Source organism: Periophthalmus magnuspinnatus, chromosome 6, assembly GCF_009829125.3.
Source record: "Periophthalmus magnuspinnatus isolate fPerMag1 chromosome 6, fPerMag1.2.pri, whole genome shotgun sequence".
Taxonomy (NCBI): Eukaryota; Metazoa; Chordata; class Actinopteri; order Gobiiformes; family Gobiidae; genus Periophthalmus; species Periophthalmus magnuspinnatus.
Window position 1 is genome coordinate 16,689,922 of NC_047131.1, and position 13,418 is coordinate 16,703,339.

A 13,418-nucleotide genomic window follows, 5' to 3' on the forward strand; every position below is an offset into this window, starting at 1 on the left:
ATTACAGTATGAGGAGCACAACAAGGGAATTGTCCTAAAAGTGAAAGGGCAAAGCTAACATGCAACAATGCACACCCGCATGTTAGGAGCCCAGGTCCATCTGCTCTTCTGCCACTCCACTGTATGCAGGGTAACTACAGTTGCACAGTCAGACGAGAAATTATTATTATATATTAATATGTTGGTGGTCCACAAAGGGTTAAAATTCCTTGTTTTTGTGTTGTAAATTAACAAGTCTAATAAACACTTGAAACTGTGTAGGTGGTTTCAGAAATTAATCAAACTTTAGGAGCACTGCAATTGGTATTTTTATTTATTTTTTCCTCTTTTTATAACATGGACTTATTATTATTTTGTATTTGACTTAATGGCTTCTACGATTGTTATTTAAATATTTTTGCCTTAATGGTGTGTCAAGTTTAACTTAAGTAAAATCTAAGTAATGTTTTTGTAAGTTACTATACTGTGGTCAACAATAAGATTTCCTCTTTATAAATTGATTATTTCATGTTTTGGTAATATACTTAAATCCTGTTAAAAGGTCTGTACTTGATTTTGAACCATGAGTAAAGAACAAGTTTCAGACTGAACTGAAGACCAAAAGATCCTTCACCCATTCACACACATTAATAAACCTACATGTGCAGACAGAGGAGGCAAGAGAAGTGGAATGTCTTGCCCAAGGACACAGTGGCAGTATAAATCACACCATCCTAAAATTTCCAACATTCTCACAGTACAGAAGTGTATTTATGTTTCCATTATTGTGTATTGTCTGGTAGTGTGTTTTGGATCCTCTCAGGCCCTAATGTCATTACCACTTGATCTGTGCTGCTGATATTGGTAATCTGGCAGCTCACTGTATTGCCCAAGGTGAAGGGGACCCACAGAACAAAAATGTTAGCTTTGTACTTTACCTCAAATACCCTGCTAATCCCCCAGGCAAAAAAACATCACGCGTATATACTTCCAAACCACCTTAAATTCCACAATCCACCTTAAAGTGTCAGCCCAACTCATCCAGCAGTCGCGTGCCCTCCCCCTGAAGTAAGATAGAGACAGTTTCCATAGCAACCAGCAGTGAAAGTCTTCTCTCTTTTTCTTGCCTAAGCTGAAGGCCTGGTTTTGTCTTTATTCCCTGCTGTTGGATTACTCAGTGGAGGTTTGGGAGTCCAGATTTGTCATGTATTTTAAATGGACAATTTCTGACTGAATGAGGTGTTTTTTGTGTGTTATACTATGTCTATGCAGTTGTAAGAAGATGGCAATTATCCATGGGTTTAAAAATGATGAAAATTAGGATTGTTGCCATTGCAATTAACAATTTAAAACACCATATTATATGTGTGTATGAATGGTGAAAAGGCCTCAGGAAGCTGACACTCATAAATACATGTAGCCTCTACACTATTTCAAATAGATTCTATACATGGGTTTCAGAATAATGACAAATTAGGATCATTGCCATAGTCATTAATTAGTTAAAACAAAATATTACATCTTTTGAATGGGAAAAATCCTCAGAATGTTGCATAAAACAGGTAGCTGAACCCAAGAATAGAGACCATAGTGGGGCAATGGTGGTCCTTCAGTGAAAAAAGTTATTAAATGAATATTGGCGAGTCAAAATTTGAGTTAATGTTTTAATGTATGTGTGGCCACTCAGGCCAAACTCCTTTACGCCAGCATTATTGTACGAAGAAAATTTGGATTATGTTTCTGGCACCCTCTGCAGGCGACAGTTTGGTTTAATTAAGTATTTTGAAGTTATAAATTAGCAGCATCAACATGACACTAGATAAATTAAAAACATTTAAGCACCTATGTGATCAGAATTAGGCTGGTGATGATATATAGGTTATATACATTATGAGGAACTGAGAATTTCTAATTTTGTAATTTACATACTACTTGGGGTACACTTATGATTTGGTTCACACTTTTAAGTCTTTATTTAAGGCCACAAAAATCAGCCACAGGTGCTGCAAAATGAAATAAACAGCTTCTTTACTGTGATATGTGAAAATACATCATGGCAAACTTTGACCAAATACACACACACTATAACTGAAAGCATGGACTGGTTTGTATGGGCTTCTTGTAAACAGAATTATTTACAAGTTGCAACCAAACATGTCAACCTACATAATGCAGTTTAGAGGTTACAGTACTTTTGCCTGTTTAGAGGCAGAACCTTCCTCAAAAGGATTACTTAAAGATGTGGTATGTAATTTTGGTGGAGGGTTATTGGTGGACTTCAGATGTTTTTTTTTCCTATTGATTAAATTGTACTTTACCATAAAATATCTAAAAAGTAAATTTACAAATGTTGAATATCAGTGACTAGGCCCAAGAACTCACTATATTACATCTCTATATAAAAAAATTTGCCTATAGAATGCTGTGATGTAATCTGAAACCCAGCAACTGCTTTGCCTGGAATGTTACACAGTATGACATTAAACTTCTTGTCTCCATGTAAATAGGCCAAAGTACAGGTTGAATATGAGTAAATGCTTGGCACAGTAATCCCATATTGTGAAACTTTACAAAAAATGACAAGGTGCAAATTTTGGATGAAAGCTGAACATTGTTAAAAGCTTAAAACGTCTATTTATGTCTTGATTTTATGGCAAACATTGCTATATACTGTACTGAGATCAGTGGCTATTCATGGATTTATATCAGTATCCTCTGTCACAAAGCTCCATTGTAATTCTTTTGCATTAGCTGACTCATCTTCTCCTACAAACAATGTCTGTGTGTGCCACCAAGAGGAAGACACTAACACACGCACTCAACTCATCTAACTCTGTGGAAAAAAAACAAGAAACATGCACACCTATTACTGCCGCTCATGCACAATTGAACATTAATATTCCAGAGCCAAAGATGAACGATGGGGGAGGGGGGATCTGTGGACCATGGACATGAGCCTGTCCCGTCTAGACACAACAGTGATGATAGTGATGTAAGCGAGGGGTAACGTCTTAGCACACAAGTCCATCAGTCTCTGCCATGGTGCACGGGAGCGTTCTCACAGTCTGCATCATTGCTTCATCTGACGCCAGCATTTGTCACACACCTTATGCTCAGGATTCCAATATTTCTGTGTTTATTGTGGGATGTGAGTGCTAAGAAGGAAACTTGAAAAAGTATGAAAGCGACACATGGCTTGACTCACCAAGAGTGGTAAATGGCCCAGTGGTACTCAAATGAATAGATGAGTAAGAAATGACTTACTCAATTAGAACTATTTAAGGAACTTTCTGTAGAAATTTCAGTAGTTTTTCCACATACACCATACATTTGAGTTAGTTTTAGTACTTGAGTGATAATAGCTTGAAGTAACAAGTATATCCATAAAAATGTATTGGGTTTATGTAGCAAGATACTCAAAACTTTACAATCCTTTACTTTCACTTCATACTTCTGATGGTGGTAAGCTATTTCTTAAGCCACAGTTTTTTTCTACTTAAGCAATTGTATGTTAAATGGTGCCATTTAAAATACATCTTTAAGCTTGAAGTTCTAATATGCATTTTCACTAAAATCACAACTACAACTACTAAATGTACTTCTGATACAACAATTACCACAGTTATCAATAAATAGAATAATACTAACAATTGGGCCTCACTCCCCAAATACAAGAAAAAGGTAAAAGTTCATTCCAGAGCACTTCATTTGGCAAACTACAGATACATATTTATTCCTCCGTTTCATGACTTCATAGCTCTATTTGCTCCTAGCCTCCGAAGCCACCCCAGCATCCAGGCATGAGCTTAAGTTATGTAACCAAAAACTGACAAAACGAATGCAAGTAAGCCGGGACTGCAGTGACAAGCCTTTGAACTCCCTCCGCTAGTCACATCCGGCAAACCACTCAACCAGAGCTTTACATATGTGCAGCACAAGTCCCCCGATCCAACATGGCTGGCAATGAGACGTGTCCCAAATAAAATATTCAATGATATTCAGTCACAGTACTCAAACTGTTTTGCTACCATTCACATTATTGGTTTATGCATACTTGTATATGCTTGTTAAGTTTATTTGATGCAGTGGAAATGACATGTCTATTACCACGGTTGTTGTAACATTACCTTGCAGTGTAGTGAGCGGTACGCTAGCCAGAGTGTAAACAGTCAGATGTAGTAAAGGAGAGCGTGGGTGGAACAAATAAAAATAGAAACAGGATGAGTATAGACATCACAGCTTACTATTTATATATCTGTGTGTTATAGTTGCCTGATGAACCCAAAGAAAATGTGGTGATACATTTAAGTTTGCATTTTAAACAGGGCCAGACATATTATAGCCTGCTGCTTATTTTTAGTGCTACACTGGGCATGAGGCAGGATTTTACACCAACTAGATTTGGTAAAAACCTCAAATTACATTTTTTTCTGACAAACATAGTGATTGGGATTAGATTTGCAATGTATGTTCAAAATAATAGGATTATGTTCAAAGTTCACATTTTAAACTCGTCCAGCAGAATTTAGAGAAAAAGACCAAAATATGAACTGGCAAACTAATACAAAAATCACATTGTACAGTGATTTTCCTTCTGTCACTCAATCACAGTCTAAATCTTTTTTTTCTCTGAACCACTCATCTCTCAAGTCATTCATACAGCTTGAAGCACCAATGTCTAGTCAACACTACAGTTAGTATATTACATTAAGGACATGGAGAGAAGACTAATTGTGTCATGTGCTGGCTGCCGCTGTGTATATTTTGTCTCATTCCCTCAACAGAATTAACCAATTTAGAAAGCAATTACGTGTCATTACTGGATTTTATGTTCATTTAAACTTAACAAAGTTGCTCAAATGTATTATCTTAAATGCTTTGGTTATATTATTAAAATGAATAGAAAGCAAAGTAGTTTTAAGCATAGTTAAGATAATACATAATTTAATTGTTGCAATTAGCTTAACTAATTATGTTTCCATCAGTAGTCACTCATGGCCTTTCTATGGTAATAACCTCATTTTTGTTTTCTTGGATTGTATGTAATCAGATTTTCATAATATTAAAATTCAGACCTAAATGACAGGGTTAGTCAATTTTGAACGTAATAATATTAAGACCCCATAGAGAGGATAGGAAAACATACTACCTAAACAATTTGTGATTTGCTAATTGCGACTATTGAAAATACAATATTGATTTGAAATGTTACATCTTCCATTTTATTGTGTAACCCAATCCATGAAGTGCTGCCTGGGATGAAACATGCACCACAGCCGCCATATTGCTCGACCCAAAAACAGTAAAAGGTGTGTGCACGGAAGAGATAGAGGAGAGAGAGGAGCACGGTGATTAGAATTCCTGTCACATTTGGGCCCTTTTACTGAGCAGGATGAAGGAGGGAGCGTGGAGGAGAGGAACGGGAGAGGAAGAAGAGAGGAAGAGAAGGCAGAGGAGGTATTGATTTAAAGTGGTGCCAGAGAGTCACATCACTAATTCTGTGAGTGAGGGCTGGGACAACAGCAGGGGACTGTACACATCTGATTGGAACACCTCTGAGCAACAACCTGTACCCAATCTAAGGCAGGCAGTGGCAAAACAACAATTCACAAAAGTTCAGGTAGCAAATCAGGAAGTAGCTTTTGGGGTAAAGTCGAGAGTTGTATATCTGGATGAGTTTTTGTTAATATTAATACTTCATTAGGTTTCTGGTAGAGGGTCTGCCACGTGATTGGACACATTATGCAATGTTAAACTCTCTCTTGCAATTACTGACTACTGTTACTGTCTTGAACTGTTTTTTTTACCTAGAGGTCTAGGGAAATTGGATGAAAACCTGTCATATTTAAAACTGTATGTCTTGCAGGAGTTCATTAAAGGTGTGTTTTATAACCTTTCAGGAGAAATGTCCCCCATCTGCCTGTCTCCAAGTAGATGTTATTGCTTTGCCTAAAATGTTGTACAGTATAGCATTAAATGCACCTATATCCATAAAGACAAGCAGGAGGTGCCACCAGGCCAATTTATAGGTCAGACCTGTGGAGAAGAGACCCCACTCACAGTACAAATGCAAGCTATTTTTAATCAAGAAAACACATTATACAATGAAATAAATGAAAGGCAAACACATTTAATGCAATACTATGAAACATTCGAGTAACAACAGCTCCATGGAGGCAAGCAGATGGTGGACGCTCACCAAAAACTTACGTAGTGCATAGTGCACCTTTAATATATACTATCTATAAATAAATAAATAAATAAATAAATATGTTTTTGAATAATATCAAATAATACCAATATTTTAATTGGGCAACAAAAATAGCAATTGGAAATAATTTTAGAAACTATTTCTATCCTCACAACTGCCCAAGGAACAAATGAACTTAGGGCACTATTATTCATGATATTAAAACAAACCTCAACATTCACCCACACAGCTGAGACACTAATGCTATACTTTACATTAATTTCACACATAATGTGTTTGCAGCACGGGTCTCACACAGTCCAAAACAATAACTTTAATAAATAATAAACTGACATTAAATAGATATTCAATCAAGCATTGAATTACCTTGTTTTAAAATTAATAAGCAGGTCACATTGACACAATGCAATAAAACAAAAGTGTCCAATTCACTGCTTATATTATCAGGAGTAGGTGATATAACAATTAGCTCTGACATTTAATTCTCCCTCTAAACAAACAATAATATGAAAAACTGATGAAAAAAACAGTAGAACAATGAGTCAAGGGCAGACCAATGTAGGAAGGCGGAAATGCAGTCCTCCCACAGGCACTAAAACCAAACCTGGAACTGACACAAAACAACACGGTTACCCAACCAGCCCCAGCACTGTGCACTCACCGTCCTCCCTGCACTCTTCTGGGGGCTTTGCCTTCTTAGCCAGCCGAGGGTCTAGCCACGACGTTGTTTTGGTGTTGTGACTAAACAGAAAAAAGAAAAAAAAAATAGCTAAGGTCAACAAGAGGTTAACGTGGGAAAAAGATAAATTGCCAATGACCTGAGCAGGGCAGAAACAAGAGGATTTCTAAGGCAAACTCACTGATCATTAATCTGCTAATTAGCCAGCAGCACTAATTGCCCCTGTGATGGGAGAGGGCGAAAGGTGAGTATGCATCACTACAGGGAAAAAGTGCCTGGCTAGCAAATTTGATTAGAAGTATAAGTTATATATCAATTATTCAGCACATGAGCCAGCGCTGTAAAGTTTATGAAGCCGGTGAGACCCAAAGCTTTTAAAGAAGTAACAATAAATCAACATGTTTACTCGAAGTAGCTGCAGAGTTTAAGGATCTAAAAAGGCAAATATTTAAAGCTCATGCAAATGTGGTGTATGCTAAAATACAGCTCACTTGGAGAAACTAGTCTGAAAATGTACTGTAGGCCAAAGGTGTTTACAAGTGAGCTCTTCATACTTAAATATCACCATTGTGTTTCTTAAAATGATGAAGTAAATGGTGATACCTTTTTCAGTTTGATAAATATTCATACCCATAAACAAATTTATGAGAACTCTGTCTGAGCTGTTTTGGAATAGAAATATTATATATGTAGTAGTACTAATCATCCATACCCTGTCTAGTGTTAGTGATCATTAAAGTAGAACTAAACACCTAAACTCTGCCGACAACCACATTTCAAACAGAGCTATTAAACTAAAAAAGTGGATTTAGTGTTTAGTGTTTAAAGAGCTTTTTATGAACAGTGGCATTTAGGTTATAGCACATTGGTTACTATGTAAGTGTTCAATTTAAATATGCCATTTTCAATCACCAGATTATATTCAACTATAATAAATGTGTTTAAAATGGCTTTTAATGTCAGATTGCAGCTAACTCAAGTACACTGAGATAGCTAGTCACTGTGGTGCAATACAAAAGATTAGCAATACACCTACAGTTAATTAATTACTGTTCAAAATCTAATTGAGCTCTTACACAATTTCCTCCTGCTGCACTGCATCAGGCCACTGTATTGTTGGGTCACAGCAGTTAATCCCCTGGGGATCAAAGTGTAGTTATGCTCTGACCCTGTAATGTACCACTATGTGAAAACATGATGTCTGCGTGTGCAGTACAACCCTGTCAGTTACAATCTCTCAGCTGTGTGAAAGCAGCTCCAGTTCTTATCAACAGAAGAAGATAATACATTATGATGTGTATGGCCTGAAGGAACATTCTAAAAAGGCCACCAAAATCAACTATTGCTACTAAACAGTGTATATGGTGTTTTAATAGCATTGTCTATTGTTCCTAGTCCCTTTTTGAGAATGTTAGTGCACACTAGGTAGATTTGCAGCTTTTGCAGCCAGCTGTTTCTGGCTGCAGGGCAGAGTTTGAAGTGTGGTTGCCTTTAGAACAATCACACTGTTCCTCATATCTCCAGACCCTGCCTCTCTTTTCCCCCACATTCCCCTTTAGTGCTCTAGGTACTGCCCAATTTATTAGCTCTATTTGGAATGTGGTTTTAGGCAGAGTTTAGGTGTTTAGTCCCACTTAAAATCTGAGGGCGCAAGAATGAACCAAAACAAAAATCAGGTTTGTAGAATTGCTGGTTTGGTGGTACTTGGCCTCACCCGTACAGTATCTGAGGCTTTGGCACTACCACTTACTCTATGAAGTAGACCTCTCCCTTCTCCGTGTAGGCCATCTCCCAGTTGTCCGGCAGTGGCCCCAGCTCCTCCTCGTTGGCATCGGGCACTTTGGCAGGGGATTTGGAGGGTGACTTGGGTTCCTCCTCTCCCTCTGCAGCGGGCTCCGAGCAGGCTGGGAGCTGGCTAGACCCCTCCACTGGCACCTCCCCAGAGGCGTCTGTGCTCTTGTCCTCATGCTCACTGGACTCTGCAAAGGAAAAAAGAAAAAAACATTTGGCAGTTATCCTCACAAAATACCACTCATATGTTGACACACGCCATGCACAATGAGTCAGAGCCCCAACCCCCCCAGAGAGGATGAGATACACTGTAAAAAAGATTCTCAAAAGTAGTCATTACATATAACATGAATAATAGGTATAGTAGAAACACATGCAATAGAGGGCAGCCAAAAATTGCACTGCCACGTCACACAACATGACTTTGCCTGTGTCATCTTGTAGGCCTAACTTTACTGTCTAAACAGCGATTCTAAAAACACCTCCACACTTTTATAGTATGAGGAAAAATGTGTGGTCAAAAATAACTAAACAGATGCACGCCAGACAGACGAGAGAAATGGCGACCGTAACAGCACCACAGAGACCTGGAGGTCAGGAGAGTGGGAGAGAAAGGGGTAATAATAGAATGCAAAACGACAAAAGGCAGAGGACAGAAGGACACAGGACGAAGACAAGGGGACACCACAAAACAAGACTCCGGACAGCCATAACGGAGGAGCCAAGGTGCCCCGGTGTGGGTGGGGGGACAGGAGCAAGGGTACATTCATGCTAGCGGAGTGGATTAATGTGACTGATAATGACAAACCAGGGTGTAGTTAACTCAGAGATGGCTCTAAATTGCCAGGATGTTAAACAGGTAAAGTGGTCCATTCATCATACTTTTGAAATATAGAAAATGCATGTGATGTGCAATTCTATGTACTACAACTGCATTGCTAAATTACATCTACTTCCTTCTGTGTGTTGGGATGTAATATATACAGTAGTTGGCTCAAATGTGTTATATGTTCATTCACTGAAGCCAGAGGTTTCTGATAACTAACACCTGGCTGCCGGGGCAGAGATGAAGTGACCTGCCCCTCCCCTTTAGTTTTTCAGGTGCTGGCCAGCAGCTCTAGGCCCTGTCCCAATACTCTCACTTGTGACAAGGAACACATTTGTTCACTGTATCCCAATCCATAAGAATTTTTTGATCTGCACATGACCACGTTGTTCTCTGCACTTGCAGCAAGTGCAAAGTGATGCAGACTTCAGGCAAGAGTATTTCCCAGAATGCATTTCACTGGAATGTTTGCAAATAGTGCAGAAGTACAAGACCTTATCAACTTACGAACAACTTAGTAGTGAGCACTAACTGGATACAATGGAAAGGCTTAGCAGCTTAGCAACTTATAATATTTAAAATAAATATGCAGAATTTAAGAACACTGTACCAACGCTAATCACTATTCTATTTGTTTATGGCCAGTTCAGCAAATTGTTATAACTGATTAATTTAACAGTTGATAGCCGTTTTGCGCTGCTTAGAGGTTTTACCTAAATACACTTAATACGTGAGTCATATGAGTGTGTACTGTCCCAATTCTAATGTTTACCACCCGTCTGCCATTGTGCACTCATGTACTTTCAGAAAATGCACACTTCATTGAAGTGTAGTGTGTGGATGGGGACAGGGCCCTAATTGAAATGTGGTTGTGGGTAGAGTTTAGGTGATTAGTCCCACTTCAATGTTAGAGCTCAGTCTAATATTGAAAGTACATACATACTGACCTAACAACCAAGTAGCCCTCTACCAAACCTATTTTGAACAAACAGCTATGTTCAATATGATATTTGGTCAGAAAAATGACGAACAGTGAATATAGAGCCACTGCTCCTTTATGTGTCAGATTTATCTCTCCTTCCAAGAATAATCAAAACAACCATTACTCCAACTCCTGCACATTTCCCAGCTTTACTCAATCACTCTGAGAAGGAGACTGCATTAAATGATCACACATGGGTATCTTTACTGCCATGCTCAGTCTTTACACTTCAAATAATGTGGAAGAATAAATCGTCAAGACAGGGCTAGTGTTGTGTCTCATTTAGTAGATGGAAAATGTGAAGTAAAAACATCACAAGAGGATATTGATGCTCTTCTCTCATGTACCTGCAGCGAGACACTCTATTTCCATAGAAATACTCCAGTCATTAGTTACAGCTAGCATCTGCTCCAGCATGTTCTTGGTTGGAGCTTCTGTGTTTCTGTTGAACATCATGTAGTAACTCAACTGACAACTACACAACTATGCATGTTTTAAAATATTTCTCATCCCAATATGCTATATCTAAATATCATCTGCAAAATAATATAGATTTTAATTTTAATTTTTTTTAAGGTATGTCACATTTAAATACTGGCTGTATCATCAATGATAAGAAGCTATAATACCCAAAATAATGCATGTGACTAGTTCTAATAATAACCAGACTGGTCTAAATTTGTCTGCTTGTCTGTTTCGATTTTCTTTGGTCTATTTAGGTGTGTTGAAGTTAAGGCTGGGTGATACTGTTACTGATAGTTGAGGGGAATTCCGTTAATAATTATAATCAGATCATATATTTGTAATCTATCACAAATATGTTTAAATGTTCCTGGTTGTGTAAAGCAGTGGTCCCCAACCACCGGGCCGCGGACCGGTACCGGTCCGTGGATCAATTGGTACCGGGCCGCGGGCCGTCCAAGAAATAATTAATTATTTCTGTTGTATTTATTATCTGAGTCTGAACAATCGTTTATTTTGAAAAATCTTTTATTTTGAAAAATGACCGGATTCTCTCGGTTACATTTCCGTCACTTGAGCGCCGACAACTTAACCACTTAGCGTTCCGACGGCCCACCCGCGTTACAACTTTACAGCAATGTACGTGTATTTCTGCGTCACCCACGCAAACAATCTACACATCAAATGAAAGCTACGGCATTCATCTTTCTGAATTTGTAAACCATTTACACCTCGAATCACCACAGTGCTGACAGGAAAGCCGTTTTTACAGAGGAGTCAGAAATGTGGATTTGGACTTCACTTACCTTTGAGCGCTCTGGTTCTGTCAAACATCAACATATTCACACAAAGTTGGTCTCATTCGTTCCGTAAAGGTCCAGAGAATATAATCCAGAAATTATGTCCACAAAGGAAGTTAGAGCCTCCATGTCCAATCTGCTGCAGGAAAGTGAAATCTGTTCTGTCACTTCTCCGCGTAAAAACATGAGGCTGGATATAAAGATCCGCGCGTAAAATTATACGCACGTATTGCGTAATTTTACGCAGCAGTTTTGCGTTTTAAACATGACGAAACGGACAAAACAAAGGAAGTACGCGACCGAGGACACTGTGGATGTTTGTACAAGTTAAACTAGAGGCATCTCGGACCTGGAGCGGTTCGTGGAACCGAGTGAAGATCTCATGGTGGACTGAGGAGTAGAGGGACCTTATGTTTTGATGGACTGGATGCTGTTCCTGCTCGGTAAGCGTGGTTTATTCTGCTATTAACTTAATTGTGGGTCAAATGTGTATCATGTGTAATCGTTAGCATTAGCATTAGCCCCCCCCCCCCCCCCCCCCCCGGTCCGCGGTAAAATTTTCAAGCGTTGGCCGGTCCGCGGTGATAAAAAGGTTGGGGACCACTGGTGTAAAGGACTGTATAATTAAGTCATATACCTTTTTACCCTTGTTTTGAAGGGTAACAATACATGTTTCTTTTCATACCTCTATGCCTATTTTAAGTAGCCCATACTTGACATATCCCTGTGGCATACCTGGAGTGATAGCCACCCCATTGCCGTTGACGACTGGGCTTTCCTCCTCTTCCTCCTCGGGCGGCTCTAGACTGGCACGCTGCTCCATGTTACTGACGGACTGGTTCCTCTTCCTCTTGCCCTGGGCACTGGGCCGGGCTCCGGGTAGCAGGGCCTCACTCACATTCAGGGGAGGGGCTGCGGGGGAAGGCTCCGCTGGAGGTTTGGGGGTCCCGTAGAAGTTATCTGAAGAGAGAGAGAGAGAGAGAGAGAGAGAGAGAGAGAGAATATACAGGTTAGAGGCTATGTGTTTTACTGTGAGGGAGGTACAGGGGTGGTTTGTCTGGGTGTGGTCCAAAAAATGTTATAACCATACAAAAGAGAAAATAATATATAATTGATATAAGTGACAATATACCTAAGGTTACTAAACAGTAGCTTTTACAATATGTGTATTGACTTATTTCAGGGTATTTAAGTTTTAGTTTTTTATCTATTTCATTTTTGGAGTTTTTAAACCTTTACACTAAGTTAGTCTAGGCTTTAGCGGTAGGAATTAGCCACAATCTGCCCCCATATATATCACCAGTAACTTGATAATAGTCCAGCCCCATTTAAAAATACATAAAGTACACTAACTTTATGTATTTTTAAATGGGGCTGGACTATTATCAAGATACAAGATAGTCATAGAGAGTATATTAAACTTTAAAGGTGCATTGCGTAACCTTTTGCTAATGCTAGTGAGAACAAATAATGAAACTCGTGGTCTGCGCTGTTCCTTTGTTTAGGTCTTAATGCCCAAACACACTATTTTGTTGACACTTAAGACAACTACTAAGGCTATAATAAAACAGAAAGCTGACAGGATTGATTATAACCACTTACTTTTTACCACATCTCATCATTGCTCACTAATATTATGACGGCATAAGGAGGGAGGAACAGCGTCTAAAGAAATTACTAACAAAATC

The 13,418-nt window shown here is 38.8% G+C and overlaps 1 protein-coding gene across 4 annotated transcripts in view; it reads right to left on the minus strand.

Annotated features, from left to right (window-relative positions):
- LOC117372216 (membrane-associated guanylate kinase, WW and PDZ domain-containing protein 2-like) overlaps nt 1-13,418 on the minus strand; it is a 98,842-nt gene that overhangs the window by 33,708 nt on the left and 51,716 nt on the right. For all 4 annotated transcript variants that reach the window (XM_055222632.1, XM_055222631.1, XM_055222630.1 and 1 more), the window contains exons 4-6: nt 12,466-12,690; nt 8,620-8,848; nt 6,852-6,931 (exon numbers count right to left, since the gene is read on the minus strand). In XM_055222632.1, coding sequence (XP_055078607.1) covers nt 6,852-6,931; nt 8,620-8,848; nt 12,466-12,690 — 534 coding nt within the window. The remainder of the gene's footprint in view (nt 1-6,851; nt 6,932-8,619; nt 8,849-12,465; nt 12,691-13,418) is intronic.